The sequence below is a fragment of the Diceros bicornis genome, chromosome 8 (assembly GCF_020826845.1).
Source record: "Diceros bicornis minor isolate mBicDic1 chromosome 8, mDicBic1.mat.cur, whole genome shotgun sequence".
NCBI classification, from domain to species: domain Eukaryota; kingdom Metazoa; phylum Chordata; class Mammalia; order Perissodactyla; family Rhinocerotidae; genus Diceros; species Diceros bicornis.
Window position 1 is genome coordinate 32971043 of NC_080747.1, and position 15719 is coordinate 32986761.

Genomic DNA, 15719 nt, shown 5'->3' on the forward strand with positions numbered 1-15719 from the left:
GAAAGAGAAATTGTCTGACTGCTTTTGGCTGTGCTGCCAGAGTTGATGGTACTTTCTTAGAGTTAAGTAAAGACGTCATTCCAATTTTAGAAATGGAAATATAACTATATAGTCTGAGTGTTTTTACTTACTTTCTATTTTAGGTCCTATTACTGCTGGATTGTGCAAGATATTTAACCCTGTTTTTTTTGAGGTATGACTTAAATATCAAACATCTTAAATAAGAAAAGGGAAACATTTTAGTTTTGGAAGTCAGAATGCCAAGGAGAAGGAAAAATCTTGGGGGAAACCCTTTTCGGAAGACTGCAAACTCTAAGGAAGTTGTCGTATCCAGTGTTGCTAGTCATGAGGAGCCAACCACTACTCTTCCTTCCATGTGTGAGACAAAAGTTGATCAGGAAGAACTCTTCACCATTATCTCAGAGATGTTTTCTGATCTGGATCCCGATGTAGTGTATTTGATGCTTTCTGAATGTGATTTCAAAGGTGAGAAAAAGTTTAGTTTGAACCCTTTGCATCTTATAAGAAGACTTCATGTACTATGCCGTGACCAGTAGTAATATAGAAAAACGACTACCTTATTTCTATTTTGTTCATCACTTATTGAGCATCTGCGTGGGCAAGGTACTAAGTTTGGTATTAAAGCATAGTTTCTGCTCTCAAGAAATGTACAGTTCTAGATGTAAGATTTATGTATAGATATCATATTCTATGTTTTATTTTTTTTTTTTTACCTTCTTTCTAAAACAGATTAGCACTATTGACATTTTGGACCAGATAATTCTTTGTTGTGAGTGGTTCTCCTGTGCATTGTAGGATGTTCAGCAGCATCCCTGGCCTATACCCACTAGATGCCAGTAGCACTCCCCACTACCAAATGGAGACAATTAAAAATGCCTCCATATATTGTCATATGTCCCTGGGGGGCAAAATTATCCCCAGTTGAGAACCGCTGTCCTAAATGTAAGCTCCATAAAGACAGATTTTAAAAATGGTTTTGTTTTACTGCTGTATCCCCAGCCCCTAAAATAGCAAATGACTTATAGGAGGACCTCAGTAAATATTTATTGAGTGAAGAGGTAATTATAATTGTGGGAATGAGAGCTGATTAAGAGTTGAGGCTAGTAGAGTAGTATGGTTTCAAAACATTGGCTTTGGAGTCAAGAAACCTAGATTGGATTTCCAGCTCTGCCACTTAACCTCTCTGGGTCTCAGTTTTCTTATCTGTTAATGAGAAGAATAATAGTATGTATCTCATGGGCCTTTTTTGGTAAGGATTGAGATGGTTTTTTTTTTTTTTTTTTTGTGGTAAAGTCTTCAGTATAGTATGTTATTAATAACTTGTAATAAATTGTTTAGAAGTACGTTTGCAGACAGAAGGGAAACTATCAAAGTTGACTGGATGAGTAAATGTTGATGCTTAGTATTGCTATTGGCCATGATTAGTGTTAAGATAAAATTATTCTAGATTTGGGAAGTTTTGATAATGCATGATAAACTTCCATTTTTATTCATTAAGTGGTCTGTGATGTGAGCATATCTTATCTATTCTGTTATGTATGCAGAAAACCAGTTTTTAGCAGTCCACATATGCTCAGAAATGATAGTGTGTAGAATTTTATAAGTGTGAGTTCAACATTTATTTCCTAATTTTGATGTCTTTAAAGTTTATTTGTTGCATATACACTAACACAGCAATGAGGAATTACAAGAAAAATATATTACCCTTACATACTAACAAAAAACATATTTTGCTTTTCCAGGATCTTCTCTATACCTTGTTCATAAATACTGATATTTTGATTAGTTTGAGTAACAGCATTGATGAAATTGTATATTCTGCTTTTTAAACTTAACATAAGCATTTTTTCAATGTTGCTGCAATCTTTATTTTTAATAGCTTTCTAACATTTCACTGAGTTGTGCTTTATTTAATTATGTCTAAACTTTTCATGAATAATTAATATTGCAGAGAACATCTTGGTACAAATAGCCTTTTCCTTCTTTTGACTTAGTCCCAAAGTTTTATTTTCTTGTGTCACAGGGTAAGAACAGTTTTCAGTTCTTGGAAACATACCACTAAATTGCCTTCCAAAAAGATGTGCTGATTTGTAATACCACCAGCCCAGTATAAGTCTAGTGGTTTCACCACAGCCTTTTCAGCATTGTGTAGTATTATTTTTAAGATTTTAATAGGAATAAAATGACACCTTTTCTTAGTTTGTGTTTTTTTTAAAATAAAGAGGAATGTTGAATGTTTTTTTAAAATAAAGAGGAATACATTTTTGTATATGATTGTTCATTCATTCTTGTATTCTTGTGTGAATTGTTGATTCATGTGTTTTTTGTTGTTTTATACTATTGTTTTTTTTCCAACACTTGTAAGGACTTTTCTTTTGTGTAGTATATGTCTTGATCTTTTACTTATTTTTACTTAATACTATTTTTCTTTATATACATGTTAATTTTTTTGGTTGATCTTTTCTTTTGTGGTTTTTCTATCATGTAGAGTTTTTTTCATAGAAATATGTCGTGTAATGCTTTTTTTTTTTCTTTTTCCATGTTTAGCCCATCTAGTTTTGGTAGGATTGCTATAATCTCCTAACTGGTCTCTCTGCCAGGTTTGCCCCCTCCAATCCGTCTTTGTTTTTCTTCTTAAGGGAACATTAATTGGGTGCTACTAGGTGCCAGTCCTTGTGCACAGCACTTTTTCATGGATTATCTCATTTAATCCTCACAACAACCCTATGAGGTAGGTACTTTTATTATCCCCATATAGCAAATGAGAAAATCAAGGCTTAGGAAGGTTAAGTAACTTGTTCAAAGTGTCATCGCCAGCATGTAGGGATTTAAATGCTGGTGTTCTGACTCCAGACCAGAGCTGTTACCTACTGGGCTGTGCTGTTTCCATATTTATCTTTCTTAAAACAAAACAAGATAAAACAAAAAAGCCCCAAATTTGAAATGCTTACCAATGCTCATGGCTCCTTATTTGTCTTATAACGGAAAGAGCTCAGCATTGGAGTCAGGCATGCCAGTCCTGGGTCTGTCACTTATTATCTGTGTGACTTGGGCCAAGTTATGTACTTTTTTTAAATTTCTTTATTGAGGTCATATTGTCTTATAACATGGTGTATATTTTAGCTGTACGTTTTTATATATCAGTTTCCCTATAGACTGCATCGTGTTCACCACCAATCGTCTAATTTTTATCTGTCACCGTACATATGTGTCCCTTTACCCCTTTTGCCCTCCCCCCAAGTTATGTACTTTTTGGGCTTCATTTTCTTCATTTGTTTGCTAGGAATACTATGTATACCTCATAGTAGTATTTGGGGATTCAGTGAGGTGATACATATAAACCTTCTACCCCAAATGCTATGACAGGTAGTTTCTTTTCAAGTTCCCTTAGAAAATAAAATGGATATTTCTTACCATGACATTATAGGACCCTTCCAAATTTCACCTGATCTCTGTTTCCAGTTTTGTCTTCTTTTCTTATCCACCATGCTACTATGTGCCCACACTCCAATCAACTTCTCTTAATACCGTAAACATGCTTTGTGTTTTCAAGACTGGCTTTGCCTTTCCTCTCTGTGTCTAACAACTTAATCTTCAAGTCCCAGTTCGTGTACCAGCTTATGTGAAATCTTTCCTTATTCTCCTATAAGGCTGCTCATAGCATTTGTATATTATTAAAAGTGTGCATTATTTAATTTATATTATAATGTAATTGTCTTCTAATGTAGTTATCTTTAATTGCCTCCATTAGACTGCAGAAGTTCTTTGGGTGTAGTAAGATGTCTTATTCATCTTTGTACTAAGTATGTGTGATATATAGTACATGCTCATACATATTTTTTGTATTAAGTGAAATTGATAGCATGGACTATAAAAACAAATTAGATTTACTGAGAGTACTTAAAATACTTAATCCTTAAAGGGCATGTAGTAGGTAAGTATTTGTTGAATAAATCATCTAGTTTTAGGATCTTTATAAATAGCCCTAATACATGCAATTACAGATATTTTTCCATTTACTCAATAAATTTGTCAGAGAATATCTACTTGATGGCAGTTTTTTACCCTAGTTTATTACTGTTTGTCTGAAAGTAACAACATTGCACATCTCTGTCATTCATTTAAACCTTTTACTAATATGGACTGGTATATTACTGGTATAGTAAAATATTAATTTAAAAAAATGACTTGAATATTTATAAATTTTTCTACAATGCAGAATCCAGTATGATTATAGTGGATTTTAATCAAATCTATTTTCAGTACATAAATATATATTTTGTTGGTGTTATTGTTATTCTTGTTGTTGTACAGTTGAAAATGCCATGGATTGTCTATTAGAATTATCTGCCACTGATGCCAAGATAGAAGAATCATCTTCAAAAAGCTTTGTTGCTTCTGAGAACCAAGTAAGTGCAGCAGGACATGAAATAATGGAAAAGCGTCCTCCTGAAGAAGAGAATGAAGATTCAAAAATGGATTCGTTTTTGGACATGCAGCTAACTGAAGACTTGGATTCCTTAATACAGAATGCTTTTGAGAAATTGAACTCTTCTCCTGATGACCAAGTATACTCATTTTTGCCTTTGCAAGATGATAATAGTTTTAGTGACTCGAGTGCGTTTATAAATTCAGATTCAAGTAGTATGACTCCCATTCTTTCTACACAAAATATGGATTTGAACAGTGAAAATTTAGAGGATTCTGCCTCTACATTAAGTTCAAACCCTTTAACTTCACATTCAATTTCGAATGAGTCCAAAAGTGTTATAAAGGATAACACATTGGCACTGGAAGAGTCTCTTCTCAGTAGTTGTTTAAATGTAGCAAGTGACACTATGGTGGGTCGTAACAATCTCAATCAAAGACAGAAAGAGCTTTTAGAATCTGAGTGTTTTGAGGCTCAGTTCTCTCAGGCCCCTGTAGATTTGGATGCCAACGAACCTCAGGCTTCTTTAAACCTTACTGGGCAAAATCCAGGGCTTGGTTTACTAGGTACAGGTGGGGATCAGAAATCTACTTCTGTCCCTGATGTGTTTGTACCTTCTGAAGAATTCAATTTCAAGTCACACAAACATACTGAACTGCCACCAAAGGGGAAGGATGTGAATTATTGCCCAGTACTTACCCCTCTCCCTCTACTCCTGCCTCCTCCTCCACCTCCACCAATGTGGAATCCAATGATTCCTGCTTTTGACCTCTTTCAAGGGAACCATGGCTTTGTAGCTCCTGTTGTAACCACAGCTGCACACTGGAGACCTGTCAACTATACGTTTCCACCCCCAGTTATTTCTCACACTTCCCCAACAAAGGTATGGAGAAATAAAGAGGGAACAAGTACTTATCAAGTACAAGAAACTCCAGTTTCTCAGGTTGTAAGAAAGAAGACATCATCTTATGTTGGACTAGTTCTTGTTCTTCTCAGAGGGCTTCCGGGATCAGGAAAATCTTTTCTGGCAAGGTATGAGGTTTAATTGAGTTTTAAAAAAGAGTGTTCGCGAACCTGAACCTTTATAATAGAGAGTATGAATATGTGAAATTCTTTTGCTTAATAGAAATGTTTAGTAACCCCTGAAATGTTTTGTTTTTACTATTTTTTTCTAACTTTGTAGCTAATAGCACTGTTCTCTCCAGAAGTTTTTATTGAATTCTTTCATCTTAGGTTATCATTTTGAGAGACAGAATAGAGGAAATTAAAGGTGATTTCAAGATTGTGAGCTTGTGAAATCAACAGAAATAGCTTTATGTGGAAGAAAACTAATTTGGGAGAAAAATGAGTTCATCTTTGATTATAAAGAGCCATAATAGGTTTTGAATTCAAGGAAGTCTTAAATACAAGAATTCTGCTGGTAGTTGGAAATTTGGGATTGTAGCATGTTGTTAAATAATGGGTTTAGAAACGTATGATTTGAAGGAAGAGAGCACAGGAGGAATCACTGGTAGTCAGAGAACTTCAAATTTTCAGTGATTTATTTGCTACAAAATACGATACCCTCAATTATTTTATCTCATGTCCATCTGTTTCCCTTTTGTAGTTAAGGTAGGTTGTGGGTGCCTTGGTCTGGGAGACTAGAGTCAGGGTTAGAAGCAGCTTTGTTGTGTTTTCAGTGGCACATGTTAAAGAGTATTGTTTTCAGAGTCTCTCCTACCCCCCTTATCCTTTAAATTCCAGAAGATTTACGTCTAATATATTTTATTTGCCAGTTATTTTTTTTTTCTTTTTCTTCCAAATATTTAACTTTTTGCTTTCTTCTATTCTTACCTGGGTCTTTTTTATTTGATCCTGGGTGTGTTTGGTCTTAGTGAATTTGCATATTAGTGAATATGTATATATACTTGGGAATGTCTTTGATGAGCTCATTCTCACTTGTTTTCTGATATGCTTTCTTTGTCTGGATATATCTTCCAGTAAATTTCCACATTTTCTACTCATATAGTTATAAGCGTATTCTTCTGTAGACATATTATAGGCTTTCTCATTGATTTAATAATAACAATAATAAAACATTTTAATTTGCTATTATGGATATTACAATCCCTCACGATATTGCATTTTGTGAAAGCGATTGGAATGAAAGGTGGTACCTTAAAAGGTAATAGGGCTGTGACACAGGTTTGAAGAACTAGGTTTCAGGGGCCCTGGAGCCAGAGGCAGCTACAGTTAGAGAATGGGAAGAGAAAGAAGTACTTGTCATAAAGGAGGAACTTACTAATATTTTTTGAATGAGCAGAGAGAAATAACTGGAAAGTGCAGAGACGTAGAAACTGAGTTTTCTCCGAGAGAATGGTCCACAGTATTAAACTAGTGTGCAATCCCAAGGAAAGTGGAGGATGAAAAAAAGGCTTTTGGATTTATTGGAAAGAAGATCATGAATGGATATCTTAAAAACAATTTGGTTGCACTGTGAAGGTAGAAGACAAAGGGTTAAGGAAGCATTGATAATAAAGCGGTCAAGGGAAGGAGAGAAGTTGCATGAGCCTTGAAAGGGGTCCTTAAAGCATGGTGAAAATTTTTAAAGATAGATGAGATACGTGCATGTTTAAAGAGAAAAGAAGTGTCAGAGAAGGGAAAACTTAAGAGATAAAAGAGAAGAGGATAAATGTAGGAGTCTTAGAAGGTAGGATCAAGTGAGCATTCACTAGAATGTAAGCTCCATGAGTGCAAGAATTTTTGTCTTTTTTGTTCATTGATGTGTGCTCAGTGCTTAAAATAGTGCCTGGCACTTAGTAGATGCTAATAAAAATTAAATTCAAAAGATATATTTTATCTTTAGATATATTTATACATATTTTAGAAGGAGAGGATAAATGGTGATATTTTACAAAAGGTCAAGAATGGTAGCATTGAGCCAGCCCTGATGGCCCAGTTGTTCAAGTTCGGTGCACTTTGCTTCCACAAAGTGAACCCAGGTTCTGTTCCCAGGCGTGGAACACAGCACTTGTCTGTCAGTAGCCATGCTGTGGCAGCGGCTCACATAGAAGAACTAGAAGGACTTACAACTAGAATATACAACTATATACTGGGGCTTTGGGGAGAAAAAATAAAAAGAATGGTAGCATTGTTATGTCTCCATGGATTCTATTTGCTTAGTTTTTGCGTATATCTCAATTATGTGGAAGATAAATTCCAGAATCAGGAAAGAGAGATGTCAGGAAACCCCCCACAAAACTATCTTAACTTTGTATAATTTTACAGATTAATAGTCTATTAACACTATACTGTTGGATGTTTCTGGCATACTTGCTAAATTTATAGCAATATATGAAGAGCTTTAGCTGCTTTTGAAGATCTGTTGAATATCAAGGTACTTGCCTACCTTGAAGTAACCTTCCAGTTAGAGTGGATGAAGTAGATCAGTGTCTATCAAGTGACCAGATGAGAGGGATGCCTATGACTGATAAGAGTTCTGAAGCATTTTCAGTTACCAGGTTTTCTTGATAATTCAAAAAATTTGTTAATCTTCAAACCTTTGTAGTTAAGGATAAAGGATTTTATAACATTAAAAAAAGTTTCTGAAATAATAATTTATGTAAAGCAAAATAGACTTGCCTTAGGTCAATTTTCTTGGGAGTCAAACTTTTGCTTAGAGGATTTACAATATAACTTGTTTGAATGTTACAATATTCTCACTCTTTTAAATAATAATACTTGAATTTTTAATTTGGATTATGACCTTGTAAAAATTAGGAGAGAGAATTTGAAGAAAAATTAATGAAAATAATTCCATTTTATCATTCACAGGACTTTGCAAGAGGATAATCCGAGTGGAGTCATTCTTAGTACTGATGATTATTTTTACATAAATGGACAGTACCAGTTTGATGTAAAGTACTTAGGAGAAGCACATGAATGGAACCAGAATCGTGGTAAGAATAGACATCAGATTCTGGATAATATTAGGAGTAGTGTAAAGAAAAAATCTGCTTAATATTTGTATTTTGAGAGACATGTAACTTTTAAAAAGTTTTAGTTAACTTTAATTCTATATTATAATTATATGTAATATATATAAAATTATAACTATAACAGTTCTTATGTTACGTAGTAAGAGGTAGTGTTATTTCACAGAGTTGTTATGAGGGTTAAACAAGTTAATTTTTGTAAAATGCTTAGAACATTGCATGGCATATTTAAGTTTTATTTAATCAATATTTTGTCAGAAGTAAATCAGATTTTCTACTTGGGTCTCAGAATAGCTCAAGATGGTTACAGTTGTCTGGTATGCTCTGGTTCCTGTTTCCTAAATTTGAATTTGCTTTGTTAACCGCTAGCCTTCCCCAGGTTAGTTTAATTTTAATTTTTATGGAAGATGATGTGAGAGTAAAAATGGCTCTCCTCAAAGTGAATCTGCAGGGAGATCATAGGTAAAATCCTAATTTCTTTATTAGTGCAACTATTTATTTGCTGAAGATGGTTTTATCATGAAGTGTTTAGTTATATGAATAGTTTGAATTTTATATGGGGAATTCTTATTAAGACATATAGACAATATTTTACTTAGCCTTTCTTTTATGATAAATGCATTGTGAGGGTGATTCTTGAGTTTGCTGTTTTCAGACATTGTTAAATTCTTCTGTATTCTTTCTTGAACTAAATCTTCAAGTGAGAACTCAGGAATATGAAAATACCAACAGCTAAAAATAAAGGAAACAGTATGATGTGGTGAAGAGCAATCTTGTATTTGTCAGTTATTAGCTGTGTGATCTTGTGCAAGTTTCAGTCATGCACCGCATAACAGCATTTCAGACCACGTAAATGATGGTGGTCTTGAATGATTGGTACCATATAGCCTAGGTGTGTAGTAGGCTATACCATCTAGGTTTGTGTAAATACTCTATGATGTTCACACACTGACGAAATCACCTAACAATGCATTTCTCAGAACGTGTCCCTGTCGTTAAGCAATGCATGACTGTGTTTATACTCTCCAAGGCTGTTGTCTTCCTCTGTAAAAGGGCATAATAATGCTTAACCCCCAGGATTGTTGTAAAGATTGAAAATGAGGATGAAAAATGCTTAGGAATAGTTCAACCTACCCTTGCTACAGGAACAACCACAGCAATATTAATATTAAATCTTTTTTTTTTTGGTGAGAAAGAGTGGCTCTGAGCTAATACCTGTTGCCAACCTTTCTCTTTTTGCTTGAGGAAGATTGGCCCTGAGCTAACTAGCATCTATACCAGTCTTTCTCTATTTTGTATGTGGGTCGCCCCACAGCATGGCTTTAATGAGTGGTCTAGGCCCACACTTGGGATCCGAAGCCATGAGCTAAGTGCGCCGAACTTAACCACTGTGCCGGCCCGCTTGTCTGTCTTTTTGATTATAGCTATCCTGGTGTGTGTGAAGTGGTATCGCATTGTGGTTTTGATTTGCATTTCCCTAACGGCTGATGGTGTTGAGCATCTTTTTGGCTTTTTGGACATTTGTTTATCTTCTTTGGAGAGATGTCTGTTCAAGTTTTTTGCCATTTTTAAATTGAATCATTTGTTTTTTTCATTATTGAGTTGTAAGAGAGTAGACAGAACTTTTAAAACTTTCAAATAATTTCCTTGTAAGGGTTATTTATTGTGGTGTATCATTAATTTACTGAATGATCTAATTCCTTGGGAAAAAGGTAGTTTTATAAGAAAACCTCTTGCACAACAGTATATCATAATATTTTCTTCATTTCAAATCATTGTATCTCTTTTTGGTGTTTGTCTATATTTTTTGTTTGTTTTTAAGCTTTATTTTGAAATAATTTTAGATTTATGGGAAGGTTTCAAAAGCAGCATTGAGTTTCTGTATATCCCTCACCCATTTTCCCCTGATGTTAACATCTTATATAACCCTGGTACATTTGTCAAGACTAAGAAATTAACATTGGTACATTACTGTTAATTAAACTCTAGACTTTATTTGGATTTTAGTTTTTCTACTGAAGTCCTTTTCTGTTCCAGAATCTTATCCAGGATACCGTGTTGCTTTTAGCATGATATTGTTTTTAATGATAGCTTTTTTTTTCATTTATGCTGTTTGTACATGTAACACACACAAAACTCAGATCAGATAGTTTTTATTTAATAATTTTCTCTGATTATAACCTTAGTATTTATTTATTTAGTATTTATTATTCAACATTTACCTGTACTTTAATTTGTCATGGACTCAAAAGTGATATTTCGAAGTAGGGCTGTGAGTAAAATGAGCACATATTTATGATTTTCAAATTATGAAAGCAAGATCAGACTTTTAAAATATCAAGATAATACTTAATATTGTTATTAAAAATAATTTGTCATTTTCTGTTTGTGTTTTTCAGCAAAAGAAGCATTTGAGAAGAAGATATCTCCTATAATAATAGATAATACAAACCTACAGGCATGGGAAATGAAGCCATATGTTGCTTTGGTTTGTACCATAAATTGTCATAAGTCTGTAATAGTGGGTTTGAAATTATTGGGAGGCGTTAATTACACAAGTGAATCTCAAGCAAACAGTCCTTGGACTGTTGGTAACTGAGCTTTCTCTGGTCTTTAGCAAAATGAGAAAAGTAGGAATAGTTTTTTCCATAAAGCTTAATTTATTCAATTTTCAAATTCTGAGATTCAGTTTTTAAATTCTAAGATTATTTTTGTTTTTTGATGTCTTTTATGAAAAGGTAGTGGTATTAAATTATAGTTTTATGTTTATGTGTGTGTATATATAATTTTATGTTTGTGTGTGAATATGTATATATGATTTTTTTTCTCAAATTGTTCTCAAGCAATTTCTCAAAATTGTTCTCATTTGGCATAATCAAAATTTGGTGGTCCTTTTTTATTCCCTACATTCTTTTGAAATTTTGCTATTCTGAGAAATTCAGAATTCTGTAAACTCAACTATTTTTGGTTCTCCAAATTTGCCACATTCCTTTTTTGCACAGCTTTGATGTCACCTTTTTCAGGAAGTTAGCATTCATTAACTTACTGAAAAGCTGAGTTGAATACTCTTTCCGCTTTCGTGGCACCCTGGCTTATTTCTGTCATCGCATTAAGCACACTGTTTTTATCAGTAGGCCGTGGTTGGCTAACTTTTTTCTATAAAATGCCAGATAGTAAATATTTTAGGTTTTGTGGGCCACATACAGTCTCTCTTGCATATTCTATTTTTTTCCCCTTTTTTTAAAAACAACTTTTTTAAAGATATGAAAACTGTCTTTAACTCCTAGGTTGTACAAATACTGGTTGAATGGCTGGATTTGGCTCTAGGCCATCTCTATATTCTTGAGGGTGGGACTATTGTTTTATTCATCATTGGATCTCCAGGGTATAGCACTGTGCTTGACATATAGTACATATATATTTGTTGAGTAAGTTGATGAATGAAACTTTTGTGAGTATGGGGTATTATTTGGTTTATTCCCCCAAGATTAGCACATGCCTGGCACCTGGAAGCTAAGTTTATACTTTAGTGAATAAATGTTGTACTTCCGCTTTTATATCTTTGACACATCTAGCCTCTACCTCCTTTGCTATGCCTAGGGCACTTGTACTATTTTGAAGGTGTGATTCTTCACCTTCTGAAGAAAATTATCTGTCCTTTGGAAGCAAATGAGATTTTACTTCTGTGCAGGGTTAGTAGAGGAAACAAAGATTTGATTTTACCGTATTGGGAGCTGAAATTCAGTTTGCTTTCTGGCTTTAGGAGTTCATAATTTCTAGGCTAGTATAGTCACCACAGGGGGCATGCTTTCCCCCTTAACCTTACTTGACTTCTCTGTAGGTTTTCTTTAGCTTCCTGCTGTCATCTTAGAAAGTTCTTTAACGGTTTATTTTCCTACGTAGAGAATAAAGCCCCAAATTACTGTTTCTGATTTTCGTTTAGCTTCAGGCTTCTATAATGTTTTCCTTTCCCCTTTTTCTTATATAATAAGTGAAAATATAAAGCTATTTTTCTAGTATCGATTCCTTGGCTCTTCCCAACTCAGAAGTATAAGGGACTCCTGCTTATCATAGAGTGCCAAACTCATTTTTTCTTCATAAAGAAGTAGATATAGGAGTTACTGTAGAGAAGGAGAATGACTTTTTGCTTCTTTTGGTAGCAAGATAATGAGAGCCCTGGGGGAGTGGAATAGATTGGAGATAACTGTCTGTTACTATCTTGACTGTCATTTACAAAGTAGCTAAGTAGTGAGTTGAGGATAAATAGGGAGCAGTCAAGTATGCTTAGTGGCAACTGGCAAAACTTATTACTTTACTTGTGAGCTATCATATAGCTTGACATAAGTCAGAATCCTCCCTAGTAATATAATGTATTATTAAGATTTGCCTATTGACATATGGGAGTTGAAAAAGTCTTTAAATTCATAGTCTCTCTTTTTCTCTGAGTGTGTGTGCATTTAAAATTAATTTGATCCTAAGAGCTACATGACACCCCTTTAGGTAATTAAAGACCCGGGCAGTTGCCAGGCCCTGAATAAGTTGTATGAAATTTGGTGCTGGGATGAGGAGATGGAAGTGAGTAGACTCATTACAGTGCTATGTCACTTCCTACCTCAGTGTCTGGGTTGACTTTTGGGCTTTTCTGTCAGTAGTGAGAGAATGTAGCAATGACTACTTCTGGCATCTTGTCATAAAACTAAGGGGATCAACAGTGTGAGGTGAGGTGAGGTCAGAGATGTAATAATGGTGGTTGGAGAGAAGTAGGGCAGATTATGTAAGGGCTCATGATCACTGTAAGGACCTTGGATTTTTACCTTGAGTGGCGTGTAAGATGTATTAGTTTGCTCAGGCTGCCATAACAAAATACCATAGACTGAGTGGCTTAAACAGCAGAAATTGATTTTCTCACAGTTTTGGAAGCTAGAAGTCCCAGATCAACGTCCAGTGGGGTCAGTTTCTGGTAAGAGTTCTCTTCCTGGCTTGCAGATGGTCACCTTCTTGCTGTGTTCTCACGTGGTGGAGCGAGTGAGTTGTCTGGTGTCTCTTCGTTTTTTTTTTTTTTAATAGTTTATTTACTTTTTAGTGCGGTAACATTGGTTTATAACATTGTATAAATTTCAGGTGTACATTGGTGTCTCTTCTTATAAGGACACTAATCCTATCGGATCAAGGTCTCACCATTATGACTTCATTTAACCTTAATTACTTGCATAATTAAGGCCCTATCTTCAAGTATAGTCACATGACAGGAATGGGGTTTCAACATATGGGGTTTGAGGAGACACAGACATTTAGTCCATAACAGAGGGTTTTGAACAGAGTGGTGACATGATCTAACTATTAACAGGATCACTGTAGTGTAGTGTTGAGATTAGACTTGGGAGGACAAGGATGGAAGCAGGGAGACTAGTTAGAGGGCTATAGCAGTAATTAAAGTAAGAGATCATGTGACTCAGACCAACATGGTAGCAGTGAAGGTAACAGTAGTGATTAGATTGTGGATATATTTTGAAAGTAGAGCCAACTGAATTTCTTGGTGGATTGATGTGAATGTGAAAGGAAAAGAGGAGTCAAGTATGACATCAAGGTTGGTTTTTGGCTTGTGTAACGAGGTTGTCATCAGCTGAGATGAAGAAGGGTTCAGATAGAATAGTTTTGGGGTGGGTGTGGGGTAATGGATTTCAAAAGTTTAGGTTTGAATATGTTAAATTTGTTGAATAGGTAGTTGGATCTATGAGTTTGGAGTGCAGGAATGAATTCTGGGCTAAAGATATATATTTGAGAGTCATCACCATATGGATGATATTTAAAACCAAGGAATGGAGTCATATTACCAAGGAAGTGAGTCTGGATCAAAAGTAGAGGATCTAGGACTAAGTCTGGGGCATTCCATTGTGAGAAGAGATCTGAGTGAAAAGGAAGGACTAGCAGAATGACTGAGAACACTCACCCAGTGGGGTGGGAGGAAGAGCAATAGTGTGTAATGAAGAGAAATGTAAGAAGAGAGGGATGAACTGTGACAAATGCTGCTGAAGGTCAAGAGAGGACTGAAAATTCACCATAGGATTTTTCAGTGTGGAAGTAATTCGTGGTCTTGATGCCCAGTTTCAGTAGAGTAGCCAGTTGGAGTGGGTTTAAGAGAGGCTAGAAGAGAGGAGTTGGAGACAGAGAATATAGAAATTATTTTGAGACATTTTCCTGCAAAGGGGAGCAGGAAAATGGGGAGATAGCTGGCAGGGGAAGTGGGGTTCAGAATAAGATGGGAGAAATAACAGAATGTGATGGGATTGATTCAGGAGGGAGGGAAAAATAGCTGAACTCCATCCTTGAGATGGAGAGAGGAGATGGATCCAGTGCACAAGTGTAGGGCTTGGCTTTTAGGTTATAGTCATATTAGGGTTTTGAAAAATAGAGTGAGCTGTTATTTAAAGTAGTTTTAAAATTATTAAAGTCATGCATATATATGTTAAATATTCAAACCATAAAAAAGAATGCCTCAAGTCCTACTTTCTTGAGGTAGATGCTTTTAATATTATTTTTGAGAATCTTTCCAGAAGTTTTCTATACATGTACAAATGTGTGAATAATCCTTTTTAACCCAAGTGAAAATTCTGTATCTTATTTTCTTAACAATTTATATTAAGGACTTTTTCTCATTAATACATATAGAATTTAAAAAATTACTGAATAGTATTTTCATTGTATGGTTTACCTTCATTTTTTTAGCCAGTTCCATATTAAAAGCCACTGAGTTGTTTGCATTTTATAGCTATTACAAATAATGGTGAACTGGATATCCTGATGTATATATATCTTTGCACTTTTATAGTATTTATCAGTAGTGTAAATTTCTGGAAGTTAATTGCTAGGTCAAAGACGTGCATTTTGCCAGTTTAACACACTCATCAAGATTAGATCATCTTTTAGGTTCTTTCAATTTTAACATGCTATGAATTTGGATGCAATGAATTTAATTTCATGGAAGTAATTATTTTTAATGTTTTCGTCTTTTTTGTATGTAGTCACAAAAACATAAATATAAAGTTCTTTTCCGAGAACCGGACACATGGTGGAAGTTCAAACCGAAGGAACTTGCCAGGTAAAACTTGGAGGCTATCTAACATCTTTTTTATTTCCTGACAGTGATAGTAAGTCCATCTAGATTTTTTTCCCCTTATAAATAAGGAATGAAACAAAATGTATTAGATTGCAGCTTTGCCACAAAAATTGATAACAAACAAATTTTCTATTGCCTATAGACTTCTTTTTTCAGACTATAAGAGTTTATATCTTTT

General features: G+C 34.6%; 1 protein-coding gene across 10 annotated transcripts in view; it reads left to right on the forward strand.

Moving 5' to 3' along the window:
- Positions 1 to 15719, forward strand: part of N4BP2 (NEDD4 binding protein 2) — a 78485-nt gene that overhangs the window by 23817 nt on the left and 38949 nt on the right. For 6 of the 10 annotated variants that reach the window (XM_058546932.1, XM_058546933.1, XM_058546925.1 and 3 more), the window contains 5 exons: positions 144 to 486; positions 4336 to 5482; positions 8264 to 8388; positions 10824 to 10912; positions 15447 to 15523. In XM_058546932.1, coding sequence (XP_058402915.1) covers positions 258 to 486; positions 4336 to 5482; positions 8264 to 8388; positions 10824 to 10912; positions 15447 to 15523 — 1667 coding nt within the window. In that variant the 5' untranslated portion in view covers positions 144 to 257. Of the gene's footprint in view, positions 1 to 143; positions 487 to 2660; positions 2753 to 4335; positions 5483 to 8263; positions 8389 to 10823; positions 10913 to 15446; positions 15524 to 15719 lie in introns of those variants that run through there. The other 4 variants (XM_058546927.1, XM_058546929.1, XM_058546928.1 and 1 more) reach the window with 4 other exon arrangements.